An 18,853-nucleotide genomic window follows, 5' to 3' on the forward strand; every position below is an offset into this window, starting at 1 on the left:
CTGACACGTGAAGTTTCTCGTGGCCCAGGCTCCAGGATGGGTGGGCCTTAGAGATGCTCTCGGGCCCGCCGGTTTCACAGATGGTCAGACGGGCCTGGGGATGCAGCTGCCATCCCTAACGTTGCTGGGTGTACCACTGGCAGGGCCAGGACCTCCTGGGCCCTGGGGTCAGAGTGGAAGCCCAGGCTAGCCATGTAGGGGCCATCTTGACTGCCCTCGCTGCGGGTGGGGATCCCTGAGGCTGGAGCCTTCCATAGGCACGCCCTACCCCCACCTCTCCCCACACGTGGTGGACACGCAGGCATCACTAGGCCCCTGCATGTGCTGTGTTCACTAACTGGAATGCCCCTCTGTGCCCGAGGAGATTCAGCTCAAGATGTCCCTTCTCTGTGCAGCCCACCTGGCTGTCCCTCAGTAGAGTCAATTAGACCCGTTTTCCCACCTGTCAGCCTCCCACAGCGGCCCTTCCCTCTACCAAGCCCCTCCGGGACTGGGCCCTGGGTGGAGTCAGCCGGGCTGCCGCCCCAGCCAAAGAGCCTGATGGGTGGGCTTGTGGTCCCCAGGGTGGGATGAGGCCCCTGATGGGGAGAGAAGTAGCCAAGAGCAGACGCTGTGCCTGGGGGTAGACGGGGGGGGGGGAGCGTGGTGAACGCATCCCTGGCCGCGCCTGGACGCTCACCAGGAAGACCAAGCAGTGCAGGAATAGTGTGTAGAAGAAGCCGATGGTGCGGGCCATCTTGTTGGAGAGAACCAGCCGCCCCTGGGGAACAAGCGAGGCGTGAGTAGGGACGGGGCAGGCCTCACCCACCCCTGCAGGGCTCACCCATCCCAGGGCAGCAAGGGGAGGGAAGGGCAGGCAGCTGGCCTTTCACTCCAGTGTTTAGGCTGGGAACTTGGGCCACAGGAATTCTAGGGAATGGCGCCCCCTGCGGCACAGTTCCAGAACCTACCATGAATTATGCTGCTGCCCCGGAGTGGGAGGGACCCTGTTTCGGGTCGCATGGCTACCCTTGACGGAGCCTGTGAGGGGCAGCGGGGTCCCTGGGGCTTTCCAGACTGGGCTGGAGGGCAGGTGACAAGGTGCCCAGAGCCAGAGGCCCAGGCCTGACACGGCGGGGGCACGGGGGGGAGGCGGGGCGTACTCACCATGCTGAGCGTGGCCTTGTCCCAGGGGCTTAGGCTCAGGTATTTCCGCTGCCGCTCCTGAAGGAGGAGGAGGGATGAGGAGAGGACCCCAAAGGGTCCCCAGTGCTCCAGCTCACTGCAGAGAGGGACCCTGCCCTGCTGTCCCCGCAGAATCCCGGGGGCCTGCCAGGGGCTCCCTGGCGCCCAGCCCCACTCAGGGTGACATCCTAGGCTCCCCCAACCTCTGTGTGAGCAGGGCCAGTGACGGGAGCTGCTGCCCCCTCTGCGGTGGCCGGTTCTGCCTACAGCAGGAAGGTCTTCAGGGCAGGGGGAGGGGGAGTTACAAGCTCCCCGCCCCACCACCGTTAAGTCACCTGACGCTGGGAGCTCTTTGCTTGTCTGCCTGCCCCCCAGAGTGTGCACCCAGGGCTAAGCCGGTCGCTGTCACACACCCTGCCATAGCCCTCCGCATCAGCAGGTGTTCCTGGCACTCTGGGCCCACGCCGGGTGGACCCCGGGCCTTCACGGTACCATAGCGAGCCTGGGGGCTGCCCTGATGGTCTGGTGTGTCAGGGTGCAGTGTGGGGGGCTGCAGGGTGAGACCAGGGCTGGCGCGGGGGGTGGGGGGTGGGTCTGGAGGGAGGCTGAGGCCAGGTGAGCTGGCGGCGGCCGGGTCCACGCACCCGTTTGCTGAAGGAGGAGAAGGGGTCCAGGCGCTCCTCGTACTGGGTCGAGTACCGCAGCTCTGTGTCGTCGCTGCCGCCGCCCTGCGAACAAAGGAGGAGAGACCCCCGTCACAGTCAAGGGACCCAACAGGAAGGCCAGGGCCGAGGACTGCAGACCGACAGCATCATAGGGAACCCCAGTTTCCTCCTTAGCACGGTGGAGGCGGGGAGAAGGCCCCGGGTGACAGTGTGACATGGATGGTGCCACGTGTCCAGGGGCACTGCCCGGGGTCAGAGGTCTCCGCCTGGGGTCAGGGCCACGGTGCCTCAGGGCAGGTAGGGGAATTAAGGCCCAGAGGGGGGCTGGAATGTATAAGATGGACAGGGCAGGGCGCCGTGCAGGGAGGTGGGTTTGGAGGGGCTTCGCTGGGAGTGTGCAGGGTGGCTGTGGAGCACAGGCCAGCACCTGGGAGACGGGGGACCCTCAGCCCCCCAGCGGGCCACCCACGGTGTAGTTTGCACGGAGTCTGGGCGCCCTCTGGTGGCCTGAGAACAGCTCCAACCGGTGGTTTGGGGGCCGGTGGCTGAGAGTCTTGTCCCAGGGAGGCCCCCAACCAGCGTGTCACTGCTCCCCATCCTTCTACTGCCCATCCTGTCTCCCCACAGTCTCAGAAGGGTTTTCTTGCACAAGGTGGTCCCCTGTGAGGCCCGAGGGCTGAGAGAAGCCAGGGAGGACCCTCCTGGCTCAGAACAGGGTGGGTAGCTTTCTGTTGCATTCTCTTGATAGATAGGTTTTTGGAATGTTGGACCAAATTCTGGTTTTTTGTTTTTTCTGTTTTTTAATATAAGTTTAAAACATAAGAATTCCCCCGGCCCAGGGACTTCCCTGGTGGCGCAGCGGTTAAGAACCCGCCTGCCAATGCAGGGGACACGGGTTCGAGCCCTGGTCCGGGAAGATCCCACATGCCGCGAAGCAACTAAGCCCGTGCGCCACAACTACTGAGCCTGAGCTCTAGAGCCCGTGAGCCACAACTACTGAAGCCCGCACACCTACAGCCCGTGCTCCGCAACAAGAGAAGCCACCGCAATGAATGAGAATCCCGCGCACCGCAACGAAGAGTAGCCCCCGCTCGCTGCAACTAGAGAAAGCCTGTGCGCAGCAGCGAAGACCCAACGCCGCCAAAAATAAATAAGTTAATTTATTAAAAAAAAAAAAAATTCCCCAGGCCTGTCCTGTATGTTCAACATCCCTGGGGTTAAATTCCCACATCCTGGGGTCAACTAGTGGGTCACCCCCATTCCACAGAGGAGTCACTGTGACTCCTGTGGGCCTGAGTCCTGTGGACCCCTGTGGGCCTGAGTCCTGTGAACCCCTGCCTCTTGCTGGACCTCACCACCTCCTGGCTTGTTCTGATGAACGAACGTCCATAAGGGCTCCACTGCGGGAGGCTCTCCCCAGCCTAGGGAGGACAGCTGGCAGGCACAGGGGGTGGGGGGTCGGATGCCCTCTGAGGGCCCCCAGGCCCAGTGCTGCCTAGCAGGTCACTGCCCCCAACCCTCCCGCCTGGATATGCCCGGACCACCTCTCTTCCTTGCCTGGTACACCTGGGGCTGAACTTGTGGAGGGCACTTACCCGGCCAGGGTAGCTCTGCAGGAACTTGATCTTCTCAAAGAGCTTGATGTTGTCCGCGCGCAGGCTGTCCAACTCGCTCTGCAGGGCTTGGATGGTGTGCTGCGCCAGGCGGTTCTCCTGGGGGCAGGCAGGTGGGCGGGTGGGCAGGTGGGCAGGGCCAGCAGTGGAAGGCGTGTGGCGAGAGGCCTCTGTGCTGGCACAGGTCCTGCTCTGTCCACCTGGAGCCCCTGCTTGGCCTGGGGCCGTGTCCTTGACCTGCCAGCCTCTGCTCAAAGCTGCCTGCTTTGGGGAGACCCCGCACCAGGCAGAAGTCACAGCTCTTGGATCACTTTCTTCATGTTGTTTGTTTATGGTATTATCAGCTTAAAAATTATTATCGAGATATAATTCATATAACATAAACATCACCATTTTAATGTGTACAATTCAGTTGTTTTTTTTTTTTTTTTGGTATATTCACAGTGTTATGTAACCACCCCCACTATTTAATTCCAGAATATCTCTATCACCCCAATAAGAAACCCCACACCTGTCATCAGTCACTCCCCATCCCCTCCTCCCCCAGCCCCCCAGCAACCACTAATCTACTTCCTGTCTCTATGGATTTGCCTACTCTGGACATTTTGTATAAACGGAACCATACAATATGTGATTTTAATGTTTGCCAATCTAGGGGCAAAGTGAAATGTGAACTCATATTCCAACTTATTAAAATGCTTAAATAGGTGTTTTCTTCACACTGTGAAAAATTCAAAAGGACAGGAAAAGTCCATGGTAGTGTGGCAGTTCCTCAAAAAATTAAAAGTGAAATTACCATCCAGCAATTCCACTCTGGGCATACACCCCAAAGAACTGAAAGCAGGGACTCTGAGATAATTTGCCTGCCCATGTTCATAGCAGCATTAGTCACAATAGCTAAAAAGGTGGAAGCAATCCAAGTGTCCATGGAAAGATGAAAGGACAAACAAAATGTGGTCCATCAATACAATGGAATATTATTCAGCCTGAAAAAGGAAGGAAGTTCTGACACATGCTATGACATGGATGACCCTGGAGGACATTATGCTGAGTGAAATAAGCTAGTCACAAAAAGACAAATGTTCTATGATTCCACCTATATGAGATGCCTAGAATAGTCAAATTCATAGAGTCAGGGTAGAATGGTGGTTACAGGAGGACAGGGGGACGGAAATGGGGAGTGAGTGTTTAATGGGTACAGAGTTTCAGTTTGGGATGATGAAGAAGTTCTGGGAATGGATGGTGGTGATGGTTGCCTAACAATGTGAATGTACTTAAATGCCACTGAGCTGTACACTTAAAAATGGTTAAGATGGTAAATTTTAAGTGATGTGTCCTTTACCATGACTTAATGCAAGTACATGGTAAAAAGTCTAGATTTTTAAAGCAAAAGGTAGACTATTATAAATACTCTTTCCTCCCTATTTGATCTAATTTGAAGACCTTCTTTTAAGGGCTGTCTAGCCTTCCACAGTGACTGTCCCCTGTCCCCCAGGGGCGTGTGGGTATTCCCTGTCCACTGTCCGTGCAGGCAGCTGTGAGGGGAGCAGTCCTGACGGTCCTTCATTTGAAGCCTCTTGCTCCAGAGCCCACATCACAGAGGGTCCCACTGGATCTGGTCCACCCTTGTCACTGGACCAGCACTGGGCTTGGCCCGCAGTGGGCGTTCAGCGAATGTCTCCCTCCCCAGGACCTCAGCCTGGAAACCCCATGGGGGAAGCTGTGGGTGTGGAGAGCAAGGGTCTAGACAGACATTCCACCATCCACTCAAGCCGTGACTCTTTGAGAAGACGGAAATCTTCTTGGCTCCTCTTTCTACTGGGAGAGTGATCGGGGGACCTGGGCTGGCTCTGTGGGATGCAGGGGGTGGGGGGTGGGTTGGGGGTGGTGGTCTGCAGAGTCCCTAAGGAGGCACTGCGTGTGAAAGACCCACGTGCAGTCAGACGGTCACCTTTGCAGACTAGACTGCCCCTTTCCCTATGGGGCTCCTCCAGGAGGGCCACCAGCTGGGTGCTTAGCAGCCAGCAAGCTCTCTCAGACCCCACAGAGCTCCTGGCCGTCTGTACGCTGTTCCTCTTCGTAGGGTTCAAAGACTCTCTTCCCTGGGACCTGCCCCTACTAACTCCCACCTGATTGAGATGTTTCTTCCTGGACGATGGTGACCACCCCCAAATCGTCTTCCCGGGCCAGGCTTCTGTCCTGAACTGGCTGCCTGAGTGACCTTCTTACCATCCATCCTGGCAGTGTTGGTCCCCCGCTTAAACCCTTCGGTGGCGCCCCAGCCTGGCACTAGGGACCTTGCCTGGCGACTCTCTGTTTTGTCCCTGCACTCCCTTCCGGCTCCTTGGCCCCATGTTTCCACTCACTCCTTTACCTTGAGTGTCTGAATCGTCTTTCAAAGCCCAGTGTGGCACCACCTCCTCTAGGAAGCCCTCCCTGATTGCACAGAACAAATTTAATCCCACTGAGGTTTATGGTCTGTGACACATCTTTCTCCCCCAAGCCTGTGTGTCCTCTACGGTGTCCTCAGGTCCAAGGAGTGTAAGGGAGAGAAGGATGTGACTCACAGCCTCCAGCTCCTGGTTCCGGGCCCGGAAGCGCTCCCTCTGGCTGGAGATGATGGAGAGCAGCGAGTCCACCTGGCCCTCAGGGAGGGTGCTGCTGGCTGGTGCTGAGGGTCCTAGGAGGGAGGGGACAGTGGCTTGGAGTAGCGGGAGGCACAGCCCAGCAGTGGGCCCTCAGTTCACCAGCCCCGAGGGAGCTCTGGCCAAGTGCCATGGGGTGGAAGCCACAAGGTGCTGAGAGGTCGGGGAAGGGGGAGAGGGGCCAGGGGAGCAGCAAGGGGTGGGGCATGAGAATAGGGGGCCTCGGGAGGGGAGGGTCCCTGAGGTGGGCCCCTCCTGCCTGCACTGTCCGAGGGCCAGACCCCAGAGACCCTCCCCTTTTTCTATACTTGGATCTGAGACCCTTACATCTGTCAGACTGGGCCCCCACTTCCTGGGGGAAAGCAAAGGGACACTGAGGGGACTGGGTATCCCCTACCACCGCCACCGTGTCCTGGCCCAGCAGCCCCGGGTTCTGGCCTCGACACCCAAGGAGGTACCTCCCCTCCAGCCCTCTGGCTGCATCTCAGGGCTGAGGCCTCCGCAGGGAGCCAACGCCCACCAGCCTTCGACGGCTTCTGGCAGGGCCAAGGGGGTCAGGGTCCCATGGTGGGGGGGTGAGGCCTAGAAGGGCAAGTGGGGGGCTCACCCCCTCTTTTGGGTTTCTGCTGCATTGCTGGAGTCGAGGCCTGGCCTTCTTTGAGGGCGGAGAGCGCTCTTTAGGGCCCAGGGCCCAGGCCGTACCACCTCTTTTCCCTTCCCGCCCTGCCCATCACTGCCTAGGCCCCTCCTCACCATAGAACAGGGCGGTGGCCTCCTTGATGGGCTCGGGGATCTTCTCCAGGCCGAGCTCGGCTGCGCCCTGCAGGTGAGAAGAAGAGGTCAGGGAGGCGCCTCCACACTGGGCATTGAGCACAGCCTTCCAGGGGGCCAAGCAAATAGGGGGCAAGGAGCAGGTGGGGCCATCTGGCGGCAGGGGTTGGGCACAGCAGTGGTAGGTCCTTAGAGGATGCCTCGTGTGGGCCACCGAAGATAAAGCTGGGCCCCAGTTTCACCCCAAGGCCAGAGCTCAGCGGTGGGGTTCACACCGGGCCTTTTGGCCCTGACGGGCATCAGAGGCCGGGCGAACCGGGCCCTGCCAGCCAGCCTGCTGTGTGGCCCTGGGCCAGCCCAGCTTCTCTTCCCTGAGCCCCATTTCTTCATCTGTAAAATGAGGTGGGTGATGTGATGACCTCTAAGGGTCCTTAGGGCTCCAGCCTTCCCCGATCTCGGGGCCTCAGGTCCTCTAGCTGTGAGATGGGTGGATAATCCCGGCCTTGCTTCTGCCCAGAGCTCCCAGGGCAGAGGTCCAAGCCAGTGCCCGGACGCAGGGGGCTTTGTGCCCTTTGCCCTGTGGCTGGGCATCCCGAATGGGGCCTTTGTGGTGAAGTGAGCAGACAAAACCCAGAGGCTGTAGGTGACAGCCCCTGTGGGGCTTGGGGCGGGGCAGGTGGACACCAGCTGCCTGAGGAATGGGCTGGCTTACTTGGAAAGCTGGTATTTAGTGAGGCTGAGAGAGCCCTGGGCAGGTGGTGCGGGGGCAGGGTCGGGGTGGGGGGGGCTCACCTCGGCGTCCGGCCGCTGGATGGGCTGGATGGTGCTGAGGTCCTGCTCCAAGCGGGCGATCAGGTCCCTCTGCTCGGCTGCTGTGGCCGTGACCTCAGTGATGTGGACCTGCAGCTCTGCACAGCGCCCTGTGCCAAAGGAAGACATGGCCGTCAGAGGCAGCCTGGTGGGACCCGCGGTGCTCTCCCCGCTCTGTGCCTCCCAACCCACGGCCTGTGCCCCTGCCCGAGGGACCAGCATTAGCCCAGCCGGCAGGGGTGGGGTACTCCTGGCATGAGCTGCTCATGGAATTCGCTGAGTAGGGGAAGGGGCCCATGTCAAAGATTTAGGAGCAATGGGCAGCCCCCTCCGCGGCTCCGCTGTGACCAGCCCCTCTCCCTCCCCAGGCCTCACTGCTTCCGTCAAGCAGGGCAAGGAAGCTGAACCCAATGAGCCCCAAGTTTCTTCCAGGGCTGATGCCCTGGGATAATGACCAGAGAGGGCCGCGGGGGGTAGGAGTGGGGAGAAAGGTAAGGGAGGCGCAGTGCGAGGTGCAGAGGGGGGCAGGCCGGCCTCCCTCAGACCGAGCAGGGGCTGGGGGAGTGAGGGGTCCCACTGACACCAGACTTGCTCGGCCCCTCCGCCGACAGGCTTCAGCGCAGCGTTAGGGATGGGGCAGCTCCCCCAGGACTCCCCTGGCCCAGAGCCCCGTCCCTCTCTCCCAGCCCGGTGCCAGGTGTTGTCTTTACAACAAAGCAAATCCAAAATAATTCTGTGTGGGGACTTTCCTGCCTTTGTGGAGGGGGGAGAGGTTGCTGAGTCTCCCAGCACAGTCCCCGTGGGTGCCTTCAGCTGCCGTCGGCAGGGAGGACAGCAGTGGCCTGGCAGCTGGGCAGACCTGAGTTTGAGGTCTGGCCCTACTTCTGGTTGGCTGTGTGACTCTGGGCAGCGACTTGCCCTGTCTGGGCCTCATTTATAAAATGGCGACAGTAAACCCTGCTCAGAGCCGCAGAGAGGGTAGCCGAGGCCTGAGGCCTGAGGCCTGGAGTGCTGTGCTTTGGGGTAGACTGTGTGGCCACCAGGGGGCACTGTTGTCTCAGAAATGCCCCAAGGCCTCAGGCTGTGGGCAGTGCCAGGAGAATGGCCCCCGGCCCTCCTGGGCAGACTCACCCCTCACCGCGCGGCCTGCTCACCAGCCAGCCTCACCCTCACCTGCTCCATCTCCTGGGTGTCTGCCGCACACCCAGCTCTTTACACACCTCACGACAGTCCCATCAGTCAGCTAAGGTGATTTCCATTTTACAGATGGAGGAACCGAGGCCTCCCGGCCTGGGACCGTCCAGACCCCAGGGTGTGCACCGCCGACTATGTCTAAGCCCTCCCCACGTCAGGGTCTCCACTGCTTCAGGCTCTGAGTGGATTTCCTCCAGCTCCTTCTGTACCTGGCGGGTAGGTGGTGTCGGCCGAAGTGAGGGGTCCACGGTGGGGCTGGGGAAAGAGGCTGGACCTGAGGGCAAGGCTGGGGTATGGAGGGAGGACCGTGGGTGGCAGGGTTGGGGTCTGGCCTTCAGCCTGCAGGCCCTGGGTGGCCTACAGGAGCTCTAAGCAGACCCCAGAGGGGAGAGGCCCAGAGAGGCCCCCCCAAGTGTCATCACCCGCCGGCCTGGGCGACGGGGCCTTGGTGAGCATCACACACGCATAGGAGGAAGGTGGACGGGAGTCATGGTGAGGTGTATGTAGGGAGAGGGCATCATTATTAATTTTAAAAAGTTAAAAAAAAAATTTTTTTTTTTTTTCCCCACCGTGCCACACAGCATGTGGGATCTTAGTTCCCTGACCAGGGATCGAACCCACGCCCCCTGCAGTGGAAGCATGGAGTCCTAACCACTGGACCGCCGGGGAAGTCCTGAGGGCATCACTGTTAGAGGTGAAGGGCCTGGACTGCGGGAGGCGACAGGTTCAGTTCTGGGCGCTGGGCGTCCACAGGGACAGCCACACACAGGAGCGCGTCCAAAAATGGCTCTGGGTGGACAGACCCCCCCAGGGATGAGCGGAGGGTGTGGAGCCCAGAGAGGGCTCAGGTGGGCAGCCTCCCACCTTGAGGGGTGAGGGCCCCGGGGACAGAAGACACAGGGTGCAGGTCGGGGAGCCCGTGGAGAGGGGGCCTGCTGCTCAGTCCCGGGAGCTGTGTACGCAGCGTGGTTCCGAGGGGGCCCAAGCACGGCACAAAAGTTAGACAAAATGTCAGTGAGATGATTCCTCGGCAGGCCCCTGCGTAAGGAGCGGCCTGCAGCTCCAGGAGCCGTCCATGGGCGGTGGGGGCGGGGTGGGGGGAGACGAGGGGACATCCAGGCCAGGTTCCCTGCGCGTCTGTGCCTGTGTCTGGTGCTGGGGGGGTGGGTACCCAGGTCCCTGCCCGTGCACACGTGACACTCGGTGCGCGTGTGAGGGCCCTGCCAGCAAGCCCTCTGCGCTAGGTTGCCCCAGCCAGTGGGTGCCAGGCCACTCGGTTAAGCTGCTCTGGAGGGCCTGCCTCAGCCGCTGCTGTAGATGCTCCCAGACACCGGGTGAGCCGCTGAGGGGACCTCCGGGGGTGCACGGCTGAGTGCTGGCTGCTCCCCAAGAGGTGGCTCTGGGTGAAGCTGAGGGCTGGCTGGCGTGCCCTCGCGGCGGGCGTGGAGGTAGCTGCCCGTGGGGCACCGGGCAAAGGCGGGGCAGCGGAGGTGATGGGGCAAGGCTGCGGGAAGGCCCTGGGTGGGACCCACCACCCCTCACTTCCTTCCGTCTCCTCTGCTGGGGGCGGGAACACGCAGACCGAGATTTGGGATCACATCTCTGGGTGGCCACTTGGTGTCAAGGGAGGGTCCTGAGCTGGAGTCTGGCCGACCTGGGCTTGAATTCTGGCCCTGGCGCAAGGCAGTAGAAGGCCCTGGAAAGAGTCGTGACCCCCATTGTTGCGGAGAACCCAGGAGGGTAGGCCCGTGCTTGGAAGTGGCCGCCCAGATGGGGAAGGGGCGAGCCGCTGGGTGGTTGGGCTATGGCAAGTCTGAAGCGCTAGTGGAACGGCTAACGGGACGTGTATGGTGGGGAGCGGGACCCACAGGCTGCAGATGCAGGCTGCGGAGACCTCCGGGTCCTGGGGTGACTGAGCGCCCAGCAGCGGACATGGATGCCCAGAGCGTGCTGGGTGAGAATGGCCAGAACTTCTGGGGAAGCTGACCTTTTCAGGCGTGTCCCGGAAGACACCCGGAGAAGAGGTAGCAGGAAGCAGGGGGGAGATCAGGAGGAAGCGTGTTAAGACACCAAGTTGAATAGGGACCGTCAGTGAGTAAGGAGGGGTCACCGGGGTCTCAAGAAAGGCTGGAGCGTTCGGGCAAGGTAGTGGCGGAGGGGGGCGAGCAGCAGGGGTGCAGAGGTGGGGACAAGCCCGCTCTGGACGGACGCCAGATGGGGGGCGGCATGCTCAAGAGAGGGGTTTTTCAGGAGGATGCTGCAGGAGGGAGTATCTGCAACCCGGGGTAAAGCCTGTGCAGAGGGAGAGGCTGCGTCTTGGAGGGGGAGGGGCAACAGAGGGGTGAGCGCGGGGCTTGGGGCTGGGGTGGGGTGGTGGAGAGAGACCCCCCGCCTCTGAAAGGTGGCCCATGTCAGGTGGGTCCGAGACAGCCCCCCTCCCCTTATGAAGGTTTATGGGGACCTCGTCCTTCTGGGAGAAGCCGGGAAGGGCTTTCTAGGGGGTGCATTTCAATTTCACAGAGGGGAGAAAGAAAGCAAAGCGACGTCAAGGTCAAGACTTAAGGAGACAAGGCTATGACTGCGGGTCAAGGCCTGATTTCTGACTGCAGGTCGATCAAATGCGGAAACGCATCCCAATCGCGATCGGGTGGTGTCACACCCAGGGCTTTCCCGAACGCGGGGCACCCCTTTATTAAATCAGCCACCTGCGAGCCAGGCGGGAACCCTGGAGGGGCTCAGCGTGCACTGTCTCTCTGCCTGGAGGGATCTGAGGGGAGGTGAGCCGCCAGCACACCCACCCCCTCCCCACCCCTGTGCCCGGGTGTCCCCACAGGTGGCCGGAGATGCCTTCCTGTGCCTGCAGATGCCAGCGCCTCGCTCTGTGCGTCCTCAGCAAGTCTCCTCCGCGTCCTGCGGCCCTTGCTTCTTCCCACAAGCGCGCACGCACATTATCCTCCCATCTGAAACGCACGCCCTCCCATTCTCTTGACCCCACTGACCCCCCCCCCCCCCCCCAGCAAAACGCCCTGAAGAAGGTGCCTAGTCTGAGTGTCCACTTCCGTAAACGCTCCCCATCAGACTTGGACGCCCACTCCACCAACTGTCCTCGCCAAGGTCACTGGTGACCTCACACCTCGCTCCGTCCTCATTTCTCAGCCCTCATCTTACTGACCCATCAACACCTGTTTCCAGGGCACTGTCCCGGGCCTCCTGCCCCGCTGGCCGCTCCTTCTCGGGTTCCTTTGCTGGTCCTTCTCCCCTCTAAGCTCTGAACGCTGCTGCACCCAGGGCGCCGCCCCTGCACGCCTTTCTCTCTCTTCTCATTCACTCTGGCCACCTCGGGTGCCATTTATAAGCCGATGACCCTCCAATGCATGTACATCTCCAGTCCACTCCTTCCCCTGGGCTCCTCCTCCACTTGGCTGTCTAAGTGACATCTCAAACTTAACGGGTCCGAACTGAAGCCTGATCCCCCAAGTCTGCTTCGCCCAGCAGGAGCCCCGGTCCCATGGCCCCAAGAGGTGGCACTCTCTGGGCTGAGAGGAGCAGAAGCAAGGCCATTCTTCAGTGGCTCAGACCAAACCCCTGGTGCCATCCTTGCCCTTCTCCAACACTCCTTACATCTCATCTGTCACATGTCCTGCTTTTGGCTTTCTCTTCCAGATAGATCCAGAATCCAATCAGTTTCACCACTGCCACCACCCGGTCCGGGTCGCAACCTCCCATCTGGATTGTGGCAACAGCCCCCGCACTGGTCTCCCTTCCTCCACCCTCACCCCTACAATCTAGTCACGAAGCAACAGCCAGAGAGCCTTTTAAACAGTAAGATCAGACCACCCTCTGTTCAAATCCTATAGGCCCCCGCATCCCTCAGAGTAACAACAGCCAGAGCCCTACCAGGCCCCACCTGCCGCGCCTCCCCCTTGCCTCTCCGACCTCGTCGCCTCCCGCCCCTCCCCTTGGTCACTGTGCTCCAGCTGTACTGGTTTCCAGGCACGTTTGTACCACAGGACCTTTGCACTTGCTGTTCCCTCTGCCTGAAATGTTCTTCCCTTGGGCGTCGGTGTGGTTCATTCCCTCACCTCTGTCAAGACTCCGTCCACATGTTGCCTTCTTAGTGAGGCCCACCTTGACAACCTATTGAAAACTTTACCCCCCCCCACTTGCTCTTCCTCTCCCCTTGCCTTGTTTTTCTCCCATAACACTTAGCACCGCCTAAGTGGCCATGTGATTCACTTATTCATTTATTACGTCTATCATCTTCCACTCCCCACTAGAAGGTCAGTTCCTTGTTTGTCCCCTGCTATAACCCCAGCGTCCAGAGCAGTGGTCCACAGTGAACCCTCAGTGTGCGATTCGCTGGCGGATTCCGCCCAGCAGGGAAGCACCATTTCTTCTAGGTGGGAGGTTGCACAGGGATCCCCAGGGCTGCAGGGTCTCCCAGGTTGGGGCAGAAGTGGCTGGGCACAGGCAGCAGGAGCCTGGCAGGGCCAGCTGGCCTCTGCTGGACCCACCACCTGATAACTGCTCAGGCCTCACCCGGAACCCTCCAGGCTGTGCCCTGGCATTGGGCCTGCAGATCTGCCAGCGCAGAGCCCCAGGGCGACCCTGCACCCCAATCAGTGAGTGCATACTTGCTGGGGGGCTACAGGGGGTAGGGGGGCACTTCCTCCCTGGCTGGGGCCCCGTCACTCCAAGTATGGTTGGAGACTCTCTCGGCTGCACCTGAATCCTTCTTGACATCAGAGAACAAGCATCACCTAGTGAAGCATCCCTCCAGACCTGGCTTTGTTCTTACGAACAGTATGGTCAACCCCCTCCCACCTCGCACGCCCTACCCCAGCACCGTGGCTTCCTGCTCCACTGACCCGCCAGGTTGTCGCCCTTCTTCTGTGCACGTGCCGCCCCTCGATTTGGGTGTCCTCCCTGCCTGTCCGTCACAAATGCCACCTCCCACGTCAAGGCCACTCTGGTGAAATCTGCCAGCCTTTTCCCAAGTGCCCACCAACGTCACAACAGTTCTGCCCAGCCCTCTGGGTTCTCACCCTGGCTCCCCACACGTGGGCCTGCAAATTGCGTGCCCCCCAAATCCAGCATCTAGGGCTATGGAGGAGATAGCAACACACCCCAAGGCAGCCACTTGAAAGCCCTTTGAAACACAAGCAGACCGGATTGCTGTGGACGACTCACGCACTTTAATAATTACATCATCGTGTCGCCTTACCCTGTATAAACCTGCAATTCCCCCAGTGCATCAAATAAGGCACGTAATTTTGCTCAGATCCACTTAACCAGAGAGAAAGGAGAAAGGCCGTGCACAGGGAGGCTGAACGTTCTGCCTGCGTGGGGACAGCACCCGACTGCAGTCAGAGCGTGAAATCTTGCTCGTTTTTCTGCCTCTGGAGCTGGCCGTTTACAAAAACAAGAGTCAGCCCTGCAAAAGCATGTGCAACTGCAGTTCTGCTTAATTAAATCTCACAGCAAAAGCACTTGGGGAGATCTTCTGGGTAAAAAGAGTTTGTGCTAAGTGCTTTTATTTTTTTACATTATATATTTTAATTTCGTTGAAGGATCTTTAAAAAGTGGGGGTGTGCCTAAACTAGAAACAAAAAAGGTTCCCAGTAAGGTTTAAGTTTCTCAGCGTCGAACTGGGAGAGCCTTACTGGTTTTATGCCAACTTCTCCCATGGAGGGTGGGTGGGCAGACGTTCGCGGACAGCGCTACACTTCCACACCCGAGTGACGGGTTGAGACGGGGGCTGCTGGGAGCCCCTAGCACTGATGGGAGGCTCTCCCTGCTCTGGGGTCTCCTATGGAGGGGAAACGGAGTCTCGTTTAGCTCACGCTTCTGTATCATGTGTGGGAGCTTCACATGCTGAAACCTACACATCAAGGCGCAAGGAACTAATATACCCCCTCCCCCACCCCCCACCACCAGTCATACATTGGTGAGGATGGCAATTCTTTTCCAATCCTGTAAATCTCGAGACTAGAAGCCTCCTCGGTCACAAGCACGTGGACCACACAGCAGCCAACTCTGCAGGGCTCTCCCACCTCCAGCCCCGAGCGCTGGCTGGAGAGGCCCTTTCTCAGGAGCCCGATCATTCTGGAAGCCCACAAGACACGGTTCCCGCCTTCCTCTTCCCAGCCATTCGCCTGCATTCACAGGTGCCCTGAGCTTGTCCTTCTTCACATCACAGGAGTCAGGGACAAAGCAAGAGACCCCAAGGAGCAGGCTGAGGCCAGGCCGCCGGCGCCACACCCTACACGGTCGCCCGCCATTCCTGGTCCTCACAGGCCTGTGAGACTCGCGATGGTGCCCCCATTTCACAGACAAGGAGGCGGATGCCAGGAGGGCCAGCCCTTCAAAGGTACCCGAACGGTAAGGGCGACATAACAGCAAGCAGGGATGCAGGCCCTTACGGAGCACGTACCGTGTGCCCAGACGGAGACCTGAGGACAGCAGGGCCTGCTGGTCCCCAGATCCCCACGCATCCATCCTACCCCCGGCCCAGGTTCCTGCCGACACCTGCCCCGACGCCACACGCCCCAGGAAGCACGGGAAGGCAATTCTCGAGGTGCCCTTTGGACCCAAAATGAAAGTGTTTGCTGCTCCTCCTCAGGCCAGAGCCCTTTAAATAAAAACGACCCACACGTTCTTGTGTTTGTATAAAAGATATTTACTTCAATGATCACACCTAGGGTGCTAGTGAATAATAATAATACATGGTGTGAGTTTCATACAGTGATATTGCTTCTCCATATCATATAGGGACCGTTGTACAGTGCTGAGAACAAACAGCGTATGGCTAACCGAAGACGGAAGGGACAACGCCCAGGGGCCGACGGGTGCCTCCCCCCACCCCCACGCCAGGCGGATCAACTTTTGACTTACCGTGTCGAAAACAAATAGCAGAAATAAAATGTTACTAGAGATGGCTCACAGCAACACAACAAAGACTTTTCTCAAAGCTATTTGTACAAAAATGATGGTGTTTTGTTTTTTTTTTTGTTTTTTTTTTTGGTCAATTGGGTCATTGTGAGGATTAAAAAAAAAAAAAGTCTGTGATTGTGAGTATGAACAAATGAGCTCTAAAAACACCTAAGACTTAGTGCGTTACAGAAAATATAAAATACTGCTAAAATGTAAGACACCACAAGACACGGGGTGCGGGGGGGGAAGCTGAGCTTATTAGGAGTCATCTGGAAGAGGCCCGCCGTGCGGCCGGCCATCCTGTGCTGTGTTAGTTAGTAGTCTGGGCAGGAGCGTGGCCACCCGCTCTCATGGCAAGTAGTTTATTGCACAATCGCAAAGAGCTAGGTCTTACTCAGCGGAAAGGGACGTGGGGGACACCGCCTTTTCTTTTGCTTTTTCCCACTTTTATTTTATAACAAGCTATCCGTAAATGCTTTCGGAATTTTGAACGAATCCTCATGCCTCCAAAATGCACAGCATTTTCTGAGGGGGTCTCAGAGAGTGGGACATGAGATGCCCGTTTTCCCAAGGAGGCAGAAAACGGTTTGAAAGTGAGAGAGAGAGAGAGAGAGAGAGAGAAATGCATAGACTACTTGGAGGGAAATGAAAACCCTTTGGCAGGGGAGGGATGGGGGCTGTTATTTCATCAGAGGGCTTTCTTTCAGAGACAAGGACAGAATCAGGACCCCAAATGATGTCAGAGGAGGGAAAAGTCGTGGCACGGAGAGTGAGTCGGCGGTCGGTGGGCCCTTTGGGAGCCCCACCTTGGCCTCCACCACCAGTCCCACTGCACCCCAACACCCGATGAGCAAGTAACTGGGTGTCTTGTTGGCTGTGCCTCTAGCCACAGAAAGCTGTGCCCCTGGTCCAAACTTCCTCCACACTTGACCACGTGAAGGGGGGATAAGGGACTCCACCCCACCCCCCTGGGGCGGGTCCTTAAGCCGCAGCCGGACTAAGAAACACAGTTGCTCCTCAAGAAGGTTCTGACCAACTTTGCAGGCAAGGAAAACAACAACAACAGAAACGAAAGCCAACCGAAACCTGTCAGCCCACGTGAGCCTTGCCCGGAAACCTCTGTCACCGGAAGTCAGGCTCGACCAGGCCGCCGCACCCGCTCTGCCCGGGGCTCCTGAAACGCCATGAAACCAGAAGTCTGACCAGAGGCTCTAGGAGGCTTTGGGGAACTGAGCTTTGCTTTTTCTAAGTCTCCTCTATAGCTCCTCACGCGAGTGTCCTTTCCTTACATTGGTACATTTTTTTTTTTTTGTTCAGCAACTCTCTCATTTTGAAAAGTTAGACGTGTAGAGACCACCAGTGTTTGGGTGGCAGCCCTGGAGACAGACGTCTGATTCTGCTGGAGAAGCCCCCGCTGGCCCCCCTCCCCCTCCCGCCTCCCACCCCCCCCTCCGCATCTCCAGACCCTTGGGTTCTTTGGGGCGGGGAAGGGCAGGAGGCAGAAGACGGTCACCACTGGAGTGATAGCAAAAAGCATTTATGACAACAACAACGACACAAAATAACAATATACTCCTGATAAGTACTTAAAGGATTAACCTAATAATAAATAGAAGAGGCTAGAAATAATTTTTTTTTTCTCAAGGAAACATCCTTTTATAATTATCCTCACGCACGCTGGCGGGTCAGTAGCAGTCAATCCATCTCAACAAGAAAAGGTTAAGTGCTGGAAGGCAGAGCTGTGGTCTCACACTGGAGAAGGTTCTCAGCTGCTGAGTCACAGACCCCCTCCACCCGCCCTGCCACCCAGCCAGAAGTTCTGGTGGGTACCCGTGGGCCCTACACGCCTAGCTTGGCGGTCAGCAAGAGGCAAGCTGAGATGGGGGTGGGGGGGGGTGGTGCTGGGGAGGCCTGTTTTCCCTTCAGTTCATGAACACACGGAACTACAGTGAACAAACTCGTCCTACTCCTCCACAACCTGAATCGTCCTGGTCTAAAGCTTACTTTGAGTTCATTTGGTGTGCAATACGTTACATCTTAAAAATGAAGAAAAATGATTTCTATTGCACAGAGCTTTTACACATAGTCATCTATTTAAGTGCTTTCTGTTTAAAGCAAACTAGGCCAAAAAAAAAAAAAAAAAAAAAAAAAAGAGAAAAGAAAAAAAAAAAGGAAAATGAAAAAAGGAGAAAAAAGGGAACCAGAAAACAAAAGCAGCCCCGTGCCACTTCAATGCATCTTGCTGACTGGTGTCTGGTTTCACCAACGGAAGTCCCAATGCTTCCGTACACACTGTGCTTCTGATTATTTTCCATAGGGATGTAGCCATGACATTGGGATATAAGGCACCTTTCCTTTCTGATCACAGAAAGCTTGATACATAGCATCTAGCATATTTTGTGGTAGAAATGAAAGCCTAAACGCTACAGAAATTACAGTAACACAGACTCTACACTATTGGATAAGCTAAAATGATCCATGAAAAGCAACTCAAAGCTATTTTAAATGTTGAATAGCGGGGATGGGGAAGTGTACATTTATGCCTAGCCTAATGTCTTTCTCTCACTCGCCTTTTTTTTTTTTAAGGTCCTTCACCTACAATGCCCAACTTTTAAAATTAGCATTTTGGAGGAGACTAGGCGCTTTGGAAATGTCTTGTTAAAGCTAAATGTCACTTCATCCAAAAATGAAAACGGGGAGGATGCCACGGACAGCGTGGACACAGTCTCTTTGGAGGGAAGGTGGTGACGGAAGGGGTGGTAGCAGGGCCTGGGCTGGTGGGGGCAGTTCCTGCGATGGGACAGACGGTGGTGGTGGGGGGAGGAATTGCACGTCCTTCTTTTTCCCTGACCAGGAATGAGGCTCCCAGGCTGCTAGGGCAGGGCAGACTCCAGGGCAGGGCTCATTTTATGCTCAGCTCGGCACTGCCCACGCCCCTTCCTCTGCCCCCTCTATCAGCCCCGAGTGCTCTGGCCTCAGTTTTCTGCACATCTCTAAGGGTCTCAGAGCCTTGATCTTTTTGGAACTTTAATTGGCAACTTGCTTTCCCTTCTTTTCC

The 18,853-nt window shown here is 57.8% G+C and overlaps 1 protein-coding gene across 3 annotated transcripts in view; it reads right to left on the reverse strand.

Annotated features, from left to right (window-relative positions):
• Positions 1-18,853, reverse strand: part of CUX1 (cut like homeobox 1) — a 371,822-nt gene that overhangs the window by 1,285 nt on the left and 351,684 nt on the right. For all 3 annotated transcript variants that reach the window (XM_068565281.1, XM_068565280.1, XM_068565279.1), the window contains exons 15-21: positions 7,651-7,778; positions 6,841-6,907; positions 6,010-6,122; positions 3,425-3,541; positions 1,809-1,892; positions 1,147-1,203; positions 680-760 (exon numbers count right to left, since the gene is read on the reverse strand). In XM_068565281.1, coding sequence (XP_068421382.1) covers positions 680-760; positions 1,147-1,203; positions 1,809-1,892; positions 3,425-3,541; positions 6,010-6,122; positions 6,841-6,907; positions 7,651-7,778 — 647 coding nt within the window. The remainder of the gene's footprint in view (positions 1-679; positions 761-1,146; positions 1,204-1,808; positions 1,893-3,424; positions 3,542-6,009; positions 6,123-6,840; positions 6,908-7,650; positions 7,779-18,853) is intronic.

The sequence above is a fragment of the Eschrichtius robustus genome, chromosome 16 (genome assembly GCF_028021215.1).
Source record: "Eschrichtius robustus isolate mEscRob2 chromosome 16, mEscRob2.pri, whole genome shotgun sequence".
Lineage (NCBI taxonomy): Eukaryota > Metazoa > Chordata > Mammalia > Artiodactyla > Eschrichtiidae > Eschrichtius > Eschrichtius robustus.